General features: G+C 46.2%; 1 protein-coding gene across 2 annotated transcripts; it reads left to right on the top strand.

The window, feature by feature from the left end:
* Positions 1 to 11,776: 11,776 nt before the first annotated feature.
* On the top strand, positions 11,777 to 21,652 carry Scrt (scratch). 2 transcript variants are annotated; one of them, XM_070665500.1, is made up of 4 exons: positions 11,777 to 14,085; positions 16,333 to 16,389; positions 18,839 to 19,610; positions 19,901 to 21,652. In XM_070665500.1, the coding sequence occupies exons 1-4, from the start codon at positions 13,752 to 13,754 to the stop codon at positions 20,556 to 20,558; spliced, it is 1,821 nt and encodes a 606-aa protein (XP_070521601.1). In that variant the 5' UTR covers positions 11,777 to 13,751; the 3' UTR covers positions 20,559 to 21,652. The 2 variants fall into 2 exon arrangements, with proteins under 2 accessions (XP_070521601.1, XP_070521602.1); XM_070665501.1 differs by lacking the exon at positions 16,333 to 16,389 and having other exon boundaries at positions 11,779 to 14,085.
* Positions 21,653 to 21,965: the final 313 nt, after the last annotated feature.

Below are 21,965 nucleotides of genomic sequence, written 5' to 3'. Positions count from 1 at the left end.
CAACTCCCGTTCTCGCGCTCTCGCTACCTGCACACGGTGCACACAGCCGCAGTCGAATGCGAGTTGACTGAGCGCGCCCCGAAGTCGCGGTGCTTGACCGCACCGGGCACTCACTAACGATTCTTCACCGTAACACCCCGGTGAGGATCTCGACGGACACCGGCGCCGCGTGTCGATGACACGGCTCAGTAAGACACGCGGACTACGCGGTAGTCCCGCACGGCGGACGGATATACACGAGGCGTAACCACGACAACGAGCACCTCGATGGTCACGGCGACGACGGCGACGGCGACGGCGGCGGCGGTGACGTGGAATAGGAATGAGCGATGGGTCGACAAGGACGACGGCGACAACGACGACGAAGTTGAGGGGAGAACGATGAACGGCGAGAACGACGAAGAAGACGACGGTGACGAGGATGACGACGGGATCCCCGGGCACCCGGCGACGGCGAGCGCGAGTACCGAGCTCCGCGAAGATCGAAGACGAAGATGTACCACCTGTAGGCGCAGAAGCAACAATTGTCCGCCGTGTATCGCGGTGGAGGGTAGCCCGACTACATGGCTCGTACCGGGTGTGGCTGGGGTGCAACTGCCAATGCAGCGTCGCCGACGAGCGTCGCCCCGCGTCCCGGGCGCCTGCGTCCTCGCCGTCGCGCTCGTGTGCAGCTTTCTTCCCCTGCCTCCCCCACGGACTATCCCCTGTCCCCGCCGCCCTTTCTGCTCGCGTTTTCAACCCCCTTCTCGGCTGCGGCGCGTCCACCCGCGCCTCTCGCTCTCGCTCTCCCGTTCTTGCGCGCCACCTTCTCTTCTTCCTTGATCGAGGGGATGGCAGAGGTTGCTAAGGGGAAAGGCCGGCGAGGGGAGCGACGGCGGGCGGGGGTGTAGATCGGCGGGGAAACCCCTCGCGACGCCGATCTGGCTCTCGCCCATCGATTTTGTACGAGTTCGGGGCCAGACCAACACCTGTTACCGCGGTGGGTGGCTGAGGAGAAAGGGCGGAAGACCGAGCGATGGAGCGAGAGGAGGGATGTCGAGGGCAAAATCATCCCCTCCGCGACCGAAAGGGAGGAAAATGAGAGAGACACAGAATGAGAGAGAGAGAGGAGGATGAGTTGGAGGGTAGGTGAAAAAGAGAGAGCGAGTACCGGCCGCTAGATACCGACGAGGAAACGCCGACGCCAATCGATAGCGTCGACCTCGGCATCCTGCCGCGTTCACCGGCGGGGTTCGCGATAGCGCGCGTCATCCCTTTCCCCGTCCCTCCTTCATCATCGTGATCGTTGCGTCTCGCTCCTGTGACGTTCCTCCCCGCGTTCGCGTCTTTCTCCTCGCGCTATTCCGCGCCTCGGGTTCTGTTTCTGCCTCCGTTTGTCGGCTGTCTCCTCTCCGTCTCCGATCCAGCCTGGCCGGCCCGGTTTCCTTTTATTTCGCCCCCGCCTCGCGTGTCTTTTATTGGATTTATTTATTGCGTATGGCCGTGTCCATTCTCTTTTTCCGGGCGACTCCCGGAATTAACGCTACAAGTTCGCCCGAGATGTGCAGCTCCAGCGGAATTAACTCGGATTATTTTCTCAGATGTCCGCCGTTCTAACTTCCTCCGGTGGGAGGGAAAACTCTCGCGACAATATCGTGCCGTAACATAAACGAAATTGACTACACGTATGCTCCATAAAATCGGCAAAATACTAATTTTACGTTTCTCTCGCTGATTGCGATAGTTTTGTTAATTGCACTGCGTCATTCGAAATTGTTAGCGCACACGTATACGGGTCAGTTAATACGGCAAAGAGAAAATTTCATTATCTTTTCCGCATCTCTACTCTATTTCTTATATTTTATATCGTTTATTATGCATAATCCATGCAGATAAAATGCGACGCGCGCATAATTTACGAGGACTCCGTAATCATCTCGGAATGTGAGATTGCGCGACAGATTATGATAGCACAGTGATAATTAATGAGTTCGGGCGGTACGATCCTCGACGACTTCTATCTTAATTTACGATCTCCGTCTTATGTAAATTTTAAGAATATGCATCGTTAATAACCGTACGCTTGGAATCAAGTCGCACAGCGAGCTTCTAACGTCGTTAAGTCCTCAAAGAAACAATTTTAACAACTTTCAATATGTTGTTAAATCTCTCGCTCGTGCACATCCGCAAGTGAGAAAAAGTTATCGTACCCGAGTGATCAAAACGCAGATACTTCCCGGCACAAGCGGCTGATCAATCTTGAAACCGACGCGGGCCACTTTCGTTTCGAGCTGTTTGATAAGTCGTTACTTTCCGCGCGCGGCCGCATATATATCTCTCCTCTATTGTCGGCTATTGATTGTGCATATATTCCCGACCGAAAGTTATGCCACACGAGAGCATAATCCCGCAGCTACAGTTTGTACAGATAGGTGCCAACAGCGGTACGAAGGGTGGTTATGGTGGTTCACCCCATGCAGATCTCCCCCCGTCCGGTTCGCGCTAGCTCGCGAAACTATCCGATGGCGTCGTCAAGATATAACTAACATTTGTCGTAATGACCGCTCGGCCAACGAGTGCCACTCAACAGCCTCCGCGAAGCTGCGGAGGCACAAACAGGCAGGGGGATGAGGGAGGGCGGAAAAGAGGGAGGGTGAGAAAGAAAGAGAGAGGAAGACCGAACAGCCGCACCAGTTATCCACCCACGCCGCCATCATATAACGACACGTCGCGAGTCAGAGGTTGCCGAGCAACGGATGATGGTCGGCGAAGCGATGAGCTCGAGTCGAATGGAGAGCGAGCGAAACGAATAATAACGAAACGGCTAGCTAGCCCCGAGTCCAGCCGCACGTCCGTCCGCCTCGGATGAAAGCGGCGCACAATTGAAAATTATTGGAAACGCTTTTCCTCCGAAAACTTTCCGGTACTTCGAAACGTTTGCGAATCTTCGCTGATCACGCGGATTATTAATTATAAATGATTAAATCGCGATATGATTTATCTGAAATAAAATATTCAGTAACGAGATTATCGAGACGTTCGCGGCCGGGCATTTATCTTTAAGTACCGATGCACGTCGAACGTGGAAGCTGCTTAGAAATCGATCGGTGGTCTATAGATCTATAAGCCGAGCTTGTAAATGAATCTACTACCCTGTACGATTAGATAAATGTCTAGTCCTGCTTTTGCTAAAAATCTCGACATGATCCGAGTGCGAAAAACTATCGCTACTCTGCGCGCTGAAGGTATTTGCGGCCGCCCAATGTAGGATGCCATACATCCCAATTTTGCTCGAGTGGTCGCCATTTTGTTAAGGGTAGTTCCATTAAGCAAGGGGCGATTTCGGTCCGTCGTTCCGTATAGCGAAATGACGCGTACGTAAATATATATTACGTTGCCTCGCATGCGCGCGGGTTGCTTCGTGCTGGATGTTTCGTATCCGTGTGTTATCTCTGGAAACACCGAGGGACGCAAAGGGGTAGCCGAACACGTCAGAGCACGTGGGTGGTATGGATTTCATCCTCGCGAAGAGACCATGTTGCTTTTCTTTTCGAGATCGCCTTTCAGTCACTTTACGGACGTTGAGATAAAACAGAAGGCGAAAGAGAACGGCGATACCTTATTAATTCGATTTAATAAATCGAAATTAATTCGTAATAAAAATAAAAAAAAATAAAAAAAATTGTTTACTTTTTTATTTCGAACGAAATATCCTGTTTGATACATTTTAGCGAAAGTTTTAGAAAAGCTGGTTCCAGATTAAAAATATTTTTTTTTTTCCTCCCTAGCAGCAACGATCCATTTATCTCGCGTAATGTAATTATTAACTTGGCCCATCACTTTAATGCGTCCAAGCGAGTTTTAATTGAACTGGGTATACGAGAGTCTGTATCTCGTCTGATGTTATTGAACATCTTTTTCATTCGCGCTCTAAGCCGCCGGCCTCGGATAGACGATACGTAATTATTAATAAAAAAATACCGATTACAACCGAATGAACAATATAATATAATGACGTTAATGACATTCGTCCGCGGGACTTGCAGTTCTATTTCTTTTCCGCGTTTTCTCTTTCCTTTTGTAGTCATCGCTTTTTCTCCCAGGCGCTGTCTCAAGTAGCGCCGTATCACGGAGATGATTTACTCTGGAACTGTAAATTACGTTAGATAATGGGCTCGCTGTGAAACTTGAGACTTTAAAGTTGAGCCGTAAAATTTAAAACTTCGTTTAAAACACGATAATACGGGCACAATGACTACGGCCGGAAGATCAGGAACCGGCTGCCTCAAATTAATCTTTTACTTTGATGTATCTTCATATATAATACGTATATTCGAAAAAAGAATTTTTATTCTAAATGTGAAAAGAAAAAAGCTACTCTGCGAATTATCTAAAAAAAAAAATATCTAATATCTGTAATTTTTCAACGTCAATGTTAAATTTAATATTTCATTAATAATCTCATTTTAATAAAAATTAGTTACAAGGGGAGGGGGAGTTATACATGCCACTTTCGAGCGTGCAAAAAATAAGTTTCGCAAAAGGCACCCTCGAGAAATTCAGATTTTAAGAACTTTAAGATAATCGCCGAGCTTAAAGTGAAATCCTTCAGAATGAAAATTCTCAATGTAATTATTCGTGCCCGTGCGCGCGCGTTCGCCATTTACGCGAAATGAGAAAAGATATCGAAGTATCCTCAGTCCTTCCGCCCTATAAAATTCGGCGCGATTACGCGGCCCGTTCGTGAATTACAATAGTAAGTCGTTTGGAACACTAACGACTTTAAATTCGCTCGAGTTAATAACTAACTACCGCTCCTGAAATATTCAAGTCGAAGTGCCGTAGCGGGGAAAAAGTTAGCGTTTCGCGACAGAAAATTGCTTGAAGGAAGACGACGTAAGAAATACGCTTTTCGGCGAATTAGCACAACCATGCCAGGTTAAATCTATTCGAAAGTATACAAAATCAATACTTGGAAATCCGCGTCTGCAAATCCGAGGCAACAAGTTGTAAAAAGCCCTCGTCGGAGAGCGTAAAAATACACGGGAACGATTTTTCTAATTTACATCCACGTTTCCCGGCAGCTTCTTAAATATCCTCGGCTTCAACGTGCAAGTTAAACTTGCGTTTCAAAATTTCAAGGGTATAAATTTTACGTAGCGATAAGTTTAAATTAGAAATAAGATACAAACGGCGCTCGATATACCCGGCGTACGACTGAAGGGAATTCGTGATTCGTGTTGCGATATTCGGAGATGCGTAAGATATATTTAAATATATATTACAGAGATAGTTTTAGATCTGAATCTCGCACGCATAAATTATCTGTATCTTCCGATCGATACTTTGAATTTAAAAAAATGCGGTCTGCAACCATTTGCCATAAAGACAATCCGTATTTCAGCTAGAGAAGAAAAAGAAAAAAGAAAAAAAAAAAAGAAAAGGAACAGTCGCGATAATAAAATGTCCACGCGCGTATATATCTGCGTGTCATAAACTCTAGTGTTTCGCATGTTCCCCTACGTGTTCTTTTAAATCCGCCCGATCGCTTATCTTTCTCCCATGACATTTTCCTCCGCTACAGCTATATCCCACGGCCCGGCCCTCTCTTCTTACGCATAAATTTATATCATCCGACACAAAGACCTGACCTCCTTCGACGATACAAAGTGCGTGGGGAGTCGCATTATCATCCGAGCTCGAGGATAGGGGATGATTCACCCCACAACTGCGGAAGGGTGCTCGAAAGAGGGATTGTCGAAGCGACGTTGCCAGAAATGCAAAATTCGTATATGCAAAGACACTTTAACTCTACATTTCAGCGAATCAACAGTTTAAATCTTGATTTCCCTTTCAATAAATTATAAAATCGCAATTGTAATAATAATAATTTTTTTTCCCTTTTTTTTTTACATTAAATACTGCGTTTCACGTGCCATTCGGTTACTCGCGTTAAGTCGATTTTATTGTAAGCGCGAGCTGCATCATTCTAAGTCGTACAAATTACAAGTGCACGTGCAAAGTTGACTTTAAAAACATTACGACGTAACGCGCGTATATATGTAGCGCATGCACCCAGATTCCAATCCCTGCTCCCGTTTGTTTCAGCTTCGTAAATTGTAAATCCTCCGAGTATACATCGCGATAAAATGCTGCAGATACGTCAGCGTCCCATGCCTGTATTGTTTTAGAACCCCTATAACAGTTGGCATGCGCTTACGTGAAAGGGTGGGTCACAGGGTGGCGATGAGACGCAAACACAACGCGACTGAAATATTCTTTTGATCCTGCCGTTAATACTTTTCAATACATCCGCGACATAAAATAAGGTATCAATAATTCGGATCATTTTCACACTTTTATTACTAAAATTTTGTGAATAAAACATTTCGGGATCTAAAAAAATCATAAAAAAGTTAAATTTCACTGCAATTTATAATTGATAAGAAAACCAAGATATTTATAATGTACAATATTTTTAATTAAAAATCCATACTTCCAATATTAATAGTCGCCTTATGATAAATTTAATCCTTTAATGATATATTTAATCCTTTAATTTTCTCTTTCCGTAATTTTCCCTTCGAATATTATTCCTTTCCTCTTCCCCCACTCGTTGTTCTTTCAACAGCGAGTGTTTATTATAAAAGAAAAAAAAAGTTTCGCGTATCTCCGATTCCCCTTTTGTCATCCTTGATTTTCACGACGCGAGGAGAAGCCCATTAATGCATGCCGATCGATAATTCCAGACATTAACGCGGTATCGACCCCAGCGATGGACGTTACTTACTGTTCGAGGATACGTGCCTCGAGAAGCGTCTTTCACAGCAACAACGATAAGTTAATACTTCAAACAGCCGCATTTTTCACAATGCGGAAGGACCCGCGTTCCACTTTTATGGGATAAGTAGATTACGAGATGACGCAATGCAGTGGCAAACTCAGTAAGATAAATAATGCATAATGAAGCAAAAAGGGAAAAAAAACGAAAGGTACGTTCTCTCAAGATTTTCCAGAAGGGAGACGTCATATTTAATGTAATACTCGCGAGGGGAAATATTGTCCTCCGAAAGCTTCGCCTCCAAGCACTTTCGTTCGGCCGTAACTTAAGAATTATTGCCTATCAATATATATATATTTTTTTTCTCTTTTCTTTAATTTTGTTTTCTCTCTCTCTCTATCTTTATTCAGAACGAATTAATTTAGCGGCAAATTAATATTCAAATTTTATCACGTCCAATTACCTCTCCGATAAATACAATCAGAATTGTTCCAACAAACTCGCTCATTAAAAAATTAATTACGCGCGTATGAAAATTACTTATTACTCGCATATTAAAATTTCATGCATTACTCATATTAAAATGAATATAAAAATTCTTTTTTTTATTTTCACAGCGCAACGAGCGCGGTACCTAAATTCATCGAATAATTTTCGTAGCCGCGGGAAACAAGTTCCTCGATAATTTTATCGTCACGGCGCAGTAAGTCGCGATCGTAAGAAATATTTAAGACGTTAAGTATCACCGTTCGTCGATACCTGCTTTCTTGACGCCGCTGCCAGTTCTTGAAAACGCGGCTCGAAAGTTGGCAAGGATCATCACGAATTTTTTGGCTATTTATTGTTCTTTATCGGGCGAAGAACGACGTGTCAGCACGAAAAGCGGGGAAAGCGCAGAACAGAGTCAATCGCTGAGCTGTACATACATGCGGTCGCATAAAGCATCGGTCTTTTTTACCCCTTGTCTCGATATATCGGCACGTCAAAGTGTTCCGCGATTGAAATCACGCGAACCGTGCAGGACGGGCGCGTACGTGCAACGTGCATCGGAGACGATAATCGATTTTTTTGCATAGTTACCTGAAATTTGGTTCATCCAGCCGCCGAAACCTTGAACGCCTGATTACCTCCTGAACGCCGGCATTTCATACAGCAAATCTGCAAATTAAAAAGAAACCATTGCCAATTAATACATCTCCTTTCGCCATTCCAAGCATTAAAAAAAATAATTTTTTTTTACAGTTATTAAATAATAAAATAATTCGTTTATTCCCTCTCATCCATAATTTTGTCAATATTTCCGCGTTAAGCGCGATTGTCAAGTGGAAATGTGATCGTATGACTCGTATAAAAGTTTGCGAAACGTTCCTCGAGATAAAGTACGTGGGGAACAAGTTGCGAGCCGAAACTCGAGGTCCCCATTCTTGCAGGCAAGCACAGAGTGCGGCCGAACGCGGCTGTGAAGCAGTGGTGAAATCCGGACAACGAAATCAACTACCTGTGAATGCGAGTTAAACGACTTATACGACAGCAGCGTGACAACAATCGGGTTTGAAAGCATGGATTCGTCTCTGATTTGATTTCGCGTAGTATTGTGCTTGTCGCTTTGATAAAAGAAATAAAAAAAAAAAAAAAGAAAAAATATATTTATGACAATTACTTTTCTTCTCTCGAATCTAGCGCTATTTTATTGTATTACGTTAAGCTCAAAGACAAAAAAAAATTAAAGCTTTGATAACAACGGCATATTGTTTAGCTCGACGATATAAGAAAATCAGCAGTCTGCAGTCGATAATGGATCATCGTGAGGGGTTAGAAAGAAAATTAATGGCGCGCGCAAGATGACGACATGAAATTTCGATACATAATACATAAGCCCCTTATTACACGTCCATTCAATAACCCTGAAAGGGGTAAGCGTAATTGGAAAAGGGCGCGCTGCTATTCAGCCGTTCTTCCCCGACGACGACGACGACGACGACGGAGAACGGGAGCGTTCGTCCTGGCGCGCGTAGAGAAATTTTCGCCGACGAGAGCGTCGCGCCGTCCTGAAATCAAAATGTTTGCGTAGCTCCGATTGGAGCATACACAGACGGGGAACGCCGACCGGCGGGAAACGAAATATCAAAGTTTATATCTCGTTATTTGAGCGCTCTGGCTCTTTATAACGCCCGGGGCAATTCGGGGTTTCCACATCGGCAACCTTTCAGGTATATCTCAAAAGAGATTACGGGAGACACGGGAGCGAGTGGCGTGTCGTCGGCGCCATTCGCATCGCAAACGTCGTGGGTGGGCTTGATTTCGTTCCCGAGGTTGCACAATCTCAACTCCCCCGGTTCGCGCACCCCCGTCGAGCCGAGTGGCCGAATCGGGATCTAAATCGGAGCCCCGTAAATTATTCGTCGCACGCATACGTCTTGCTCCGACGTTAACTTGTCCATCGAACTCGACGGAGACGCGAAGGGGAGGGCGAAGGACGGAGCGTTTCCGCCTCGTTTCGCGTAAATCTATATTCTCCTCGAACGTTGTGCCGCGCGCCGGCATTGACGGCGTTTCTGCGAGGGCCGAGAGGGACGCGGAACCAAATCTGCCGAGCGCGGGCGGATGTTAACAAACAAGTTATTTTTCCGCGTTTATTCGCGGGTGCCGCGGCTTGGTTCGAATTATTCTTGAGACTGGGAAAATACGCTAATGTTTCGCTTAGCTGTCCATGTTTTCCCGTTCCTCTGACCTGCGAATAACACGGGAGAAGCGCGGGAGGAGATCATTAATGCGCTTCACTGTACCATGCAGAAGGGTTTAGGGTAAATACTCAACGTGACTGAACTCGCTCGTGTTCGTGGAAATAATTCAAGTACCTCGGCGTGGCCCCGATACTTTACGATAAGCTAGACTAATTAATAACGATTTCACGTAACCGGTGTCGCAAGGTGAGAGACGTAAAGGCTTATCTACTCTTTGTGGGCACGCTGTTTGATAATAGATTGGCTTCCCGTTTGAAGCTTCTCCCGAAGCAAAATTTCAGCGAAATAATATTATGTAAGAACGAGGGACGCAGAGAGAAAAGGGAGAGAGATGTGCTAATTTGATATTTAATATTTATAACTCTAATAAAATACGCACCGATATTTTTCGGATTTAATATAAATTCTAAAAACGTTTTCGACAGCTTGTAAAAAATAAAAAAAAAATTTCCCCGCGTCAATTAACGTAATGTTCCTAATAATTCTAATTAAATCAAAATCAATCAATCGCAATTCAGTTCGAAGCAATTGGGTAATGCTCTTTGAAATGAGATTTTTCTATCCGCGGATTTCACGCGAAAAAACGAGATCGAAATGGTCGCCACATGGAGCGCGAACGAGGATTCTAGGTCACCCTGTATAACGTCCCCCTTTCCCCCGCATTTCTCCGCAAGAAAGCTCCAATTAGCAAATATTATTCGCAAAGGAAATTTCTCAATTTTCTTTATCGAGTTCAAATATCGAGGTCCCTTTGAATTTAACCGTGCCGACGAAGCGGTATTAAAAGATGGAAGAACTAATTTCTGAAAGAGAATGGTACAACGGGAAGGGAAAATAGATCGTAGTACGAATCGTATATGGCGGCAACTGTATTTTTACCCGCCGTGAAATAAGAACGCTTCACGTCCCTCGTGTCGTTTACCTCCCTCGCCTAAGCCAGCCCTCTCAACCCCCGTATCTATTTCGCGAGGTCGACCAGTCTGAGCCCGACATTATACTCGTATCGGCAATTTATCACGCGCGTTACCAATGGAATCGTTTTGCGACGCGAAAATTGTTTCCGAGCCACCGTACGCTTTCGGCGCGCTCAACAGGATCGCATTTCGCGACGCGTGTAATATCAGCATTACACGGCGCGCTGGAGTTCCCTCCCTCTTCAACTCGTTTGCACAGCGATGGACCTAGCCGCGCCGAGGCTCGAGTATCGAAATTCCAGCCGCCCCACCCCGAAAAAGGAATTCCCCTCGTCGCGGCGTCGGGCATCCACGGCGCGTGCATCGGGCACAGAATTCAACAGGAACGAAAGACGTCTCTCCTCCGTTGCCGTGGGTCAGTAGACGAGATACCCCGGCGGCGAAGGGGAGGAGGGTGCGGGAAGGGCTGGAAGGCCAGTGGGATATTCGATACCGGTGGCATGGATCGCGCGGCGGCCTGTGCGGAGTGACGCTGGTGCCACCCTAACGTGGCACGTGGGGTGCTACCAGGTGTTGCCTAGACATCGGGTCGATGCCGAACGCAGGCGCATGTGCGACTCTCGTTTCCCTTCGCACCCTCCCCGTTCGCCCTTTCGGTTCTCCTCTCGTGGTCCGCGTGCTACTATCGCCCTATCGCTTTCCTCTACGCTCGTGCCGCGCCACCCTCGTTTCTCCTCGTTTTTGCACGAGGGGAGATACACTCCTGCGTAGTATCGTCCCGACGTGCGCCACCCTTGCACCACCACCACCGCCGACCCCTCGCCGCCGCTGTCGCCGCACTACCACTGTTGCCGGCGACAACAAGTAGACGACGTATATCGCCTTGGTATCACTACTATGCAGCCAATCTTCCGTAGGAATTACCATCCCACCCTCTCTTTTCCGTTCTCTCTTTGTTCCGCTCGCGTAGGGCGGAGGGTCGCAGGAAAGAAAAGGAAGCGCGCTCGTTGTAACGCCAGGAACGAGGTTCAGAGACGTGGCACCCTGACCAGCTGTTTCTCCCTTCGATTTTTGCCGGAGTCCCGGGTTATATTTGCACGCGTATGCGTGCGTTATGCATGCACACATGTGCCGAGCCGGATGTGACACCGGGCGCGATAAACAGCGGCGGAGTTTGCGACGAAAAGATTTACATGTAGCCTTACAATTAGCACGCTGCACAACGCGAGAGGTCATCGACCGCATCAAGTTTTTTTTTTTTTTTTTTTCACGGAAGTTTATCGTAAATCTGATTAAATTCGAAAGGTGACTCGTCGCGGCAATCGGCATTTTTGTCTGTTAAAAAAGATAAGCTGTAATATGCAATTACGCGATATTACTGAATCACAAGAAGGGGGGGAAAAAAGGGGGAGGAGTAGCGAAAATTGTAGACTATCGATTCTTTGGAGAAGAAATCGTTAATTAATCCGTCGGTATAAAATTTTTCGACTAACTAAATTTCGTCATTAATATAATTAATTTGAGAATTGTGACGAGTATATATATATATATATATAGATCCGCGGGAATAGCTTCGGCTTTCCACTCCGGCTCGGAATAAATGCAAACGCGGTGACGAGTACAACGTATTGTAACCGTGGCTTCCTATTTTACATTTTTCCAATCTCCTTTTTAAATTAGGCTGGGCGACCCAGTAGGGCTCCAAATATGTGGCGCAGCATAAATTCAACTTTACGCAAAGTACGGTGCCGCGTGTGTACTAAGAATACGAAATCATCGTTTACATAGGCAAAACGAAATATTGCGGTTGCAATATACAATTTACTTCATTATTCAAGATAAAATGTAACTTTTTTCATCCGAGCATATCGTCATTTCAATCATTTCTATCGATTTAAAGTTAAAATTCTTATCTTGCTTCGTTTTTTTCTTACAACCGACATTAAATATATTTATAATTAAATTCTAAAGAGAGAAAACCTGTGACTCAGTTGAACCGCGAGAGCCTCACGTTTTTGATCGTTGGTAATTCGAAAAGTAATTCCAAAACTATTCTCAATTTTATTGCGAGAACGCGCTGATTTAACGATTGCGATGCTCTGCAAAGAATTCGCATTCTACGCCAATGACAACGGCAACACACGCTCGTTCCTATGCCACGCGCGCGTATCACGTACGCACGACCACAACGAGCGACCTGCAAGAATCGAGTACCGACATCAGCACTCTCGAGGGGTAGCTGTGCAACCCCTTGTACGAGACCATCACCATCAGCAGTAGCAGAGACGACAGCAGCGCCATCCCTTGATGCCGTCCGTAGGGGAGCCGCAACGGAGGGACGCCGGGGGTGTTGCTGACTAGTCGAGCCTGCAGTGAGAGACGAGAGCACCCCTATGAGCGCGAGAAAGGTGGAGGCCGCTGCGGAGAAGGGATAAAGGTCCGAGGGGATGGTAACGCGGATCGGCAGCGCCACCGACTAAACAGTCGCACCCCGTCGTCGCCGTCGTATTCGAGGCCACCCCCTGTCACTGGCGAGAGCCGCGACAGGGAGCGACCGGAAAAGGATCGGACGGGCGGGCGGACGGACGGACGGATGGACGGACGGTCCTCAGTCAGTCAGTCAGTCAGTCAGTCGGTCCACTCGGCAAGTCTCGGGGCGCAAGAGGAAAGCCACCCCCGGACACACACGCATACACACACACGTACACGCATACACAGCCACACGAATATACGTACACACCCGCGTGCACATAGGCATATTCATCCATCGTACGTGCGCCAGCAGCGAAAAGTACGGTACAGAGAAAATCGCCGCGGCAGCCACCCTCTCGAGCGAGCGCGGAACGCTGATACGGAGGATTCGCAAGGTTTGCAAGTCGCTGGCGAGCTGGCATGGTGGCGGTGGTGCATCCGCTTAAGGAGCCGCCCTTGCCGCGCCGATGACGAGGCTGCAGGTCCCACACCAGCGCGTACCACGTAGGACGAAGGTGAAGCCGGCCAACGAGTGGCCACCTAACCGAGAGGATCTCGTCGTCCACCGGTCCAACGGGCCGCAGCCACAGACGGCCGGGCTGGGTGACGGACGGGCGCGACGTAGACGTCGACGTCGCGCAGACGACGACGGTGACAGACGCGCTGTAAATCGTGACGACGTCGGTGGTGCGGTTGGTGCTGCGGTTATTGGTGTTGAACGTGTCGGTGTTGGTGTGCCGCGTGGGTGTCCCGTTACGAGGTCGAAACCACCGTTCCTGGTGACTGGATCACGACGACGGCAACCGCCATCGCCAGCTTCCGGTCTCGGCAGTCTTGGAAACACGGATCCGCATTGCCAGTATGCCACGCTGTCTCATGGCGAAAAAGTGGAAGTGGAACCAGTGGCAGGTACGCGTGGACGAACAGCAGAGCGAGCAGAAGGACGCGACGCCACTCGGGGCCGCCCTGCAGGAACAGCAGGCGCAACACCACGCTCTACATCAGACCGCGGACGCGATGGAGAAACGGCCGCACAGGCATGAGCCCGAGGACGAGGAAATCGACGTGGTCGGGGACGTCGATAATCACCAGGTCGACCATCAGCAGACCTGCTGGGGGCCCCACAGTCCCACGGCGGGGGCCACGGCACCCAGTCCGCCTCCCCTCAATGCCTCCGGCGCCCTTTATTATCACGGTAAGTGCAGCTCACGAGGCTCCTACCTTCTCGCTTCGTACTGCGGCAGCGTGACGCCGTCGCAAGGGTCGCCCGCTTTTACGCGGCATGCCGTTCGCGGGGTGTAAGTTAAAGCGTGTGCCACGCCCTAGACGAGCTTTTCTCTTCGGGAATGCTTGCGGGACCTACCGGAAAAAATTACATGCGAGACGTCGTTCGTTTGTTTGATTTTTTTTTTTTTCCTTCGTTCTTTCTTTTATCATTACCGCGAAGGTCACGGATCGAAATGACCATGCGTCGACCACGCAGGATGACACACCCGTCTGTTATACGCCAGCGTGCATTACAGACGTTGCAGCAGGTATTTAAATCGCGTCGCGATTACGACGGTCTATCGGGAACGAAAAAAAAAAACAGCCCGTTAAAAATCGCAGAAGCCGCGCGCGATAACACGATCGTTTCCGCGACCTGTGGGAAACCGCCCGCAAAGTCGGCCATGTGTCTGCCGCACGATACATGCGTACATGGCGACACACCCGTTCGCGGATCGTCGATCGCATTTTAACATACATTCGGCATCCCCGATGTTAAATTACCAGCCGATAATACCTATCAAATCTACCTCGCCTATCGCATTTATTAAACTCTTAATCAGGCAGAGTGTAACGCGCTAATTCCGTTGACATCAGAGGTTGTTGTGTAACCGTCCGTACGTAAAATGATCGAATCGCTCTTGTGACGTAAATGCTGATGAGAATACGCCTACAACATCGAATTATGATTAAGTGGGCTACTTGTCGAGTGTTCTTCGTGAAACTCGTTTTTCATTTATCTTTGTTTGCACAGTGACATTAAGCACGAATTACGTAATCGCACTAAATGAGAAAGAAGCAGTTCTCAAGAGTAATTTATTTCTCTTTTCGTTTCACCGTTACTAATTTTATAATTAAAATTATAATTTAAAACTCACGAAAATTCTGAGACTATAGAAAAAAAAAGAAAAAAAAATATCCTTCGATAAAAAATAAAACAGAGCTTGAACGCTACGTAAAAATTTTGCGTACGTCAATCGTTTAGCGTCTCGAAGTCTAACATTTATAAGTATTCTTGAAAGCCAGGACTACAGAGTAACGACCTCTTTTTATCTCATTTATGCTTATAGACAGTGCAGTGCGCACGTGCTCGTACAATGGCGCAAATGACGCTGTTATGTAACAAGTGTTCTCTGCGTGTCGCTATGTGCGCCACAATGTGCGACTACGATCGAGTTTTACTAATCAATTTCTTGAACAATTCATTGAGTTTAAGATTGTGTAAGATTTTGCTATAACGCCTACGAGAATGTTAATCCTTTCAACATTAAATATGAATTAAATGTTAATATTATAAATCTTAAGATAATGAATTAAATATTATAAAATTTAAAAAATTTCATGAAATTCTTAATAAATAGTATATTCAATTTTTTTTAGAACCACGTATAATTTTTTTCTGAGTCACTGAACACAAATCTAATAACAAAATTGCAAACGTTCGAGCTTTACAAAGTAAAAAAAGAAGAAAAAAAGAAAAAGAAAAAATGTTCAGAAATATTTCTGTGTCGGAAACATATCAAATAAAAAAATTTATGTGAAAAATCTACACACTGTCGCGGAGATTAAATTTCTAACAGGATAATAAATTACAGTCACGCAAGAAAAGCGTAAGGACTTACGTCTGTTAACAGGTTTCATCGTCCTTGACTTTCGTGGTGCGATTAACGATTGGTTTTTACTGGACAATATAATATGTTATGTGATACAATCTCGCTATTTTTTTGACCATAAGTGAGCCACAGACAAAAGAAATAATGATATATTTTTTTTTTATAGCAAAAGATATCCTCGCGAAGGACATTAAACTAATTAATCTTCTTGAAACATTACCACGAAAGATATAATTTAATTAGAAAGTCTAAAAAGCTCATTAAAGTTTATCCACACGCACCCAAAATTTTACTACTTGGATTTTATCACGGGCATCTAATACTAAAAAAAAAAAAAAAAAGAATTTTTATATTTACATTTCCCGCCGAAGAAGATAAGCCGAAACGTGTCCACAACTAATTATTTTATAGATGCTTATTTTTTTTCTCTCTCTCTAGATGAAATAATAAATATATAGTTGTCACGAATAATTTAATTAAAGTTACTACTTTGTTTAATTATGTAGATAGTTTGATAGATCAAGTATAATTATTTATACTTGCTGTTTGTTTTGCGCACACAGGGTCGATAAAAATCAGAGGCGATAAACCGACAGGAATGTGCGGAATGTTCATTCAAGGTATATAAATATGCTTTATAGGCTATATCTGTGATCTGTGATAGATAATGTAGATATAGAAACCACCTAGAAGTCATAGATAATCCATGCCACTTTATACATCATTCAGTATAATAATTTCATTATTTCGTAATTGTAAGATGAAATTAGATGCAATCAAAAATTATCCCGGAATCAATATTTAAAAAAAAAAAAAAAAGAAAAAAATCTAATTAATTTAATATCATTGGTACAAGAGTAAATTATACGCTGACGTATAAATAAGTAAAATATTAAATTGTGGGAGCAAAACTTTTACAAATCGTAATTCTTTCTCTCTTTCTTTTCTTAGTTCAGAATTTCTTTCATAAATCACTTATTATTTAATTGTGCGTTCTCCAAACTGAACAATGCAACCAATAAATGTTTCAGTGACAAGCCGCGTCAACTAATTGACAAATAACGGTAATGATTCTTTTTCTCCTATCGCCACCCAGCATATTTCGATCTTCGAGTCACCCGAGATGGGAAAGAAAAAAAAAAAAAAGAAGCGAATCGAAAAGAAAAGCTCGGCATTAGCGTTAAACGCAACGGAGATTTTTATCGGTCTTTAAAAGGACCTAGAATCAACGGACTTGTGGAGCGCGTGCGGAGCGTTCATTCGCCGTTATTGATTCCCTCCCTCCCCCCCGCCGTCCCCTATACAACCCTCCTACACACCCCCGTTCACCCTTTTCGATCTACCGTACAACTGCGCTCCTTCTGCCGTTGATGAAATGCACTTGCAGACACGGTCGCTCTCCTTTACCTCTGTGTTGACTTCCCTTTATTTCAGCCAATAATAGGTACGCGCCAGCTGATCGATCGCGCGCGCAGCACACTTTTCTGATTTATCGCAAGTGCCGCCTTCATCTAGGACCCTCGCGAGGGCACGTCAGAGAGAAAAATAGCACTTTATCGAAGTGCCCGTGTGCCGATTATTTTTCTTGTTAATAACCAAAGCATATATTTTATTTAAAATAAAATAAAAAAAATATTAAAACGCGAGGAAAGATTGAGTACAATTTCTTTCCCGTAATACGATTAACTGGCAACGAAATTGTGGAACCGTTCTTATCGAAGATATAGAAACGCTTCATTAATTGTTCCGTGCGTAATAGTGTCTTCGCTGCTTACGGCATAGACTTTCGTATTACGTAACTCGCTGGACGCGTATCGATTTAATGGCGCAAAACGTCGAAAGTCGCTTATTGCGTGCTCCATTGCATTGTCAGAGGCAATAAAAGAAACACGAACAGAATTCAAATGGCATCAATAACTAATAACAAGGTACCAGTCCGATATAAAGAATCGCGTGTAATAGCGATTTAAAACGATACGATTCATTCGAAGTGCCTCAAGGTCGTTTAATACCGAAAATTTACGAATAAATATAATTTATCTCGCCATCATTTAGCAGCAACACGTTACTTCTTTTCTCCCAACATTAAATTGCTTTAATAAATAAAATTAATAAAAGAACTTTCTTAATTAACTATTAAAAATCCTCAAACTCATAAAAAAAAGACCCCCCAAGATATTTAGAATATCCTGGAATCTTAAAATTCTTAATGGTCCAGGGGTTGGTATTTTAATTGTGATAGCTTAATGATGTGCCTTGGCGTAACGATGATAAAAAGTAGAGTGTTTGAAAGAACAACGTTGTTAGACGCGCCCGCCGTTTGCATTCCGCTTGAATTCCTTCAGATTTTTCTCTCCCGCGACGCAAATTTCGCTCTTCATTTCTAAACAGGTCTGCGCAACAACGGGCGGCGCGCAACAGATATGTACCGCGTTATTATACACCCCCCGCGTATCACGTGCCGCGCTACCACCACTGGCGCACCCGACTCCCTGCACCCGACTTTTTTTTTTCCCCCGTCCCCTTTGTGCCCGCTAATGACCGTATATGGTGGAAACAGCTGGCGCGCAGGAAATGAAACGCCACGCAACTCGTGAGTGATTCACCGACTCAAATATTCATACCGTCGGGAATGAGCGAGACGTTGTGCATGTCCGTACGCACCTTCGTTACCCACCCGCCGTGGCATTGCGTACGTTGCATATTGAAAAAAAGTCCCAAGGAGTTAATACAAATTAGATGGCTATCGCGATGTGTATAAATAAAAAAATATTCCAGATTAGAGTTATCGAATCGGCGATGTAGGTTTCCGTGCTTCGCACCAATTAGTGAATTCTCGTAGTTTAGCCTAAACTAGATACGGATAATGCTAAAATACATTTTATCGCAAAAAAGAAAAAAAAATTAATTAAAATAAAATAAAATAAAACATCGTCGAACGCGATGTATCAACTTTATCGATGGCGCCGACTGTATTTATGAGGAAAAAAAAAATAAGTTGCCTCTAGTTCTAGTTTAATTAATGTCTGCGAGATTATAAATTAATTTATTATTTTTTCCTTCTTCCAGGGTATACGCATGAGGCATGGATCAACCACGAAGAGCCGCCCAAATACGCGACGTTACGCTCCGCGGCGGAACTGGCGCGCCCGGTAGCACCCTCACCGCCGCCACCGCCACCGGTCGCGCAGCACGAGCTACCGGTTCCGGTGATGACCGGACCGGGTGCGCACCAAGTGTCGTCTCATCAGGCAACGGTCGCCACCACGAGCCCGTCGTCTTCGTCGCCATCGTCATCGTCGTCGTCCCCGTCGTCATCCGTCGCCACGTCGCTATGTCTACCGCCGCGAAAGAGCCTCTCGATGTCCTACACCAGCACCGGCACGGCGCTCTCCTTACCGCCGAAGAAAAAGGACATTTACCGTCCCTACAGCCTGCAACCGATCTCAGAAATACGCACGTCCGCCGAGGAGGATCTGTCCGCCGCGCAAGCGATTTTGGATCTTAGCGCGTCGCCCGCCGCACCAACGCATTCCGTTTTTATTCACACCTTGTCGCCGCCACCACCGCCGCCACCGCCACCACCACCCCCGCCTGCCGCTGTTGCTGCAACGCCGAACGTGCCCGCATCGCAACAGCAGCAGCAGCAGCAGCAGCAAGAACAACAGCAGCAACAACCGGCTCCAGCCGCGGGTATACAATCCATACCGGTCTCCGTGCTCGTGCCGGTACCCAGCTCGCAGACCAATCAGCTACGCCAACAGGAGCAAACGCCACCGCAGCCGCAGTCACCCGCGACCGCGGAAGCCGCCGGCGGAAACTGCAACGTCGGCAGGGATAGGTGAGTTTCTCGCTTGGATCATTAACCCCCTCGTACCTCTTTCCACGATTCCTCTCGACAGGAAAGTGATAATTAACAAATTTGCGAAATTTCGAAAGTACCCTCTCGCTGTTCCCCTTATTCGACATTCGCCGTTGAATTCGATAGCATCGCGATTAAGAAGACAAAAGGCTAAAATCAAGCTCGCAATTTCTAAGCGCCCGTATCCGTCGAATAGCCCGAGCTCGCGGCCGGAGCTCCCAAATCCGAAAGTCATATCGTCCGGGAGTCATAGTTATGTCCTTTAACAGCACCACCGCTGGCAGTAAGACTGTCGCCTACACCTACGAGGCCTTCTTCGTGTCCGACGGCCGTTCGAAACGACGCGGCGGCAGCGGCGGCGGAAATAACGGTGCTGCTGTGCCCGACAAAGAGGCGGCCCAGCCCGACCGGCCGAAATTCACGTGCACCGAGTGCGGCAAGCAATACGCCACGTCGTCGAACCTGTCGCGGCACAAGCAGACCCATCGCAGCCTCGACTCGCAGTCGGCCAAGAAGTGCATCCACTGCGGCAAGGCGTACGTCAGCATGCCCGCCCTGGCGATGCACGTGCTCACGCACAAGCTCGCCCACAGCTGCGGCGTCTGCGGCAAGATGTTCTCGCGGCCTTGGCTGCTGCAGGGCCACTTGCGCAGCCACACCGGCGAGAAGCCCTACGGATGCGCCCACTGCGGCAAGGCGTTCGCCGATCGGTCGAACCTGCGGGCTCACATGCAGACGCACTCGGCCGACAAGAACTACGAGTGCTCGCGGTGCCACAAGACCTTCGCCCTCAAGTCCTACTTGAACAAGCACCTGGAGTCGGCGTGCCTGCGCGACGAGGAAATGCAGCAGCAGCAGCCGCAGCCGCAGCCGCAGCATGCCGGTAACAACGCCACGCAGCAACAGAACACCAATCGAGGGTTGTAGCAGCGCTCCGAGAACGAGAGCGACGAAGCCACGAAGAACGAGGGCTCAAGAAAGAGCTAGCGGTGCCCCATGATCGCTACTTGATTACGAAGGGCGCGAAGGTACGAAAAACGGAGGAGGGAATATAAGGTTTGCCGTAGATTTTAAGTAGAAAAGTGCCAGTAGAGACAGAAGAGAGAGAGAAAGAGTTAGAGCGAGAAAGAGAGAGAGAACGAGAGAGAGAGAATGAGTGAAAGAGAGAAAGCGTGAGTGAAGAGGAAAAAAAAAAAAATTAGAGGAAAAGAAAGGGAGCAAGAGAGAGGGAGAGCATGTGAGTTTATTAATAATGTCTAACATTAATAAAAACGTCCAGTAATATTAAGTCGTAAAAAGAAAAAAAAAAAACACGTCGAACGATGACGTCCACACTGCAGAGAGTCTAGTCACTCTAGTCGATTATATACCTATTACAATTATATGATATTATATTATTATATTATATTATTATTATATATATATATAGTATATATATATTTACTAGCGCGTACGATTCTAGTCCGCGAAGCTCGTTACGAAGACATTATTTATTAATATTTAGCTGCCTAAATTAAAAATGGGAGGTGAAACAAGAGATCTAGGATTCGCCATACGATGGATCCATAATCGCAATTCGCGAGCCGCGCTCGTCGAATCTCGATCACGGCGCGGCCTCGATCGTTCCTCGTATTGCGATCGGCGATTGGGGCCGTTCGCCGTCACATCGAAACGCGCAGGTGTGATCGACGATCAGTGCCGTGACTCGCGAACAATTGATCAAAAGCCTCAGAAGATTAATTTTTACTCGGACGGTCGCGAACAGAGTCAATTCCCCCTCCCTCCACCCCGAAGACTTTAAAGACTAGAGAAATGCTACAAAATTAATTATTGCAGTTCAACATTTTAAGTACCGACGACTTCAAGCAACGACTACTTAGAACGAGCCAAATAATTTCCAAGTATTAGCAAATTTTAACGATCGCGATGTAATTGATGCGATGTGCATCGATACAATACGATTGTTCGAAGATACTCGTACTTCGCCGGGAATAAAGAAAAAGAAAAAAAAAAAAAAAAAAGGGTTAACGGTCGTTCGCGGTGGACGTTCTTCTTAATATTTCATTGAAGCTATTGGGATAAAGAAGGCTATAGCCAATCGATAGCGCGGTAACCAACGACGGCACATCGTCGCGGTATACCACGTCGTGTTATCTTCTATAAATGAACGAGTATTCCTCACAGGCCCCGAGATCGTACGCGTCAGCTACTTTCGCGGAGGCTCAGTCCTCCCTCGTCATTTTCCATTAATTTTTCCATCAAGCCAAATCGTCAACGCACACCTGCGTATTTCGCACGATTATGCGGTTTACGCGCGACGTGTAAAACCGGTGA

Source organism: Cardiocondyla obscurior, linkage group LG13, assembly GCF_019399895.1.
Source record: "Cardiocondyla obscurior isolate alpha-2009 linkage group LG13, Cobs3.1, whole genome shotgun sequence".
NCBI classification, from domain to species: Eukaryota; Metazoa; Arthropoda; class Insecta; order Hymenoptera; family Formicidae; genus Cardiocondyla; species Cardiocondyla obscurior.
Note: the sequence above shows the minus strand (reverse complement) of the source record. Positions and strands in the feature narration are given on the sequence as shown.

What these genes read in the sequence shown, in the direction of transcription:
- Scrt (XM_070665500.1), top strand. Translation starts at nt 13,752, where the DNA reads ATGCCACGCTGTCTCATGGCGAAAAAGTGGAAGTGGAACCAGTGGCAG. An exon ending in GTGCGGAATGTTCATTCAAG is followed by an intron (nt 16,390 to 18,838) that starts GTATATAAATAT and finishes TCCTTCTTCCAG; the next exon opens with GGTATACGCATGAGGCATGG. An exon ending in TGCAACGTCGGCAGGGATAG is followed by an intron (nt 19,611 to 19,900) that starts GTGAGTTTCTCG and finishes GTCCTTTAACAG; the next exon opens with CACCACCGCTGGCAGTAAGA.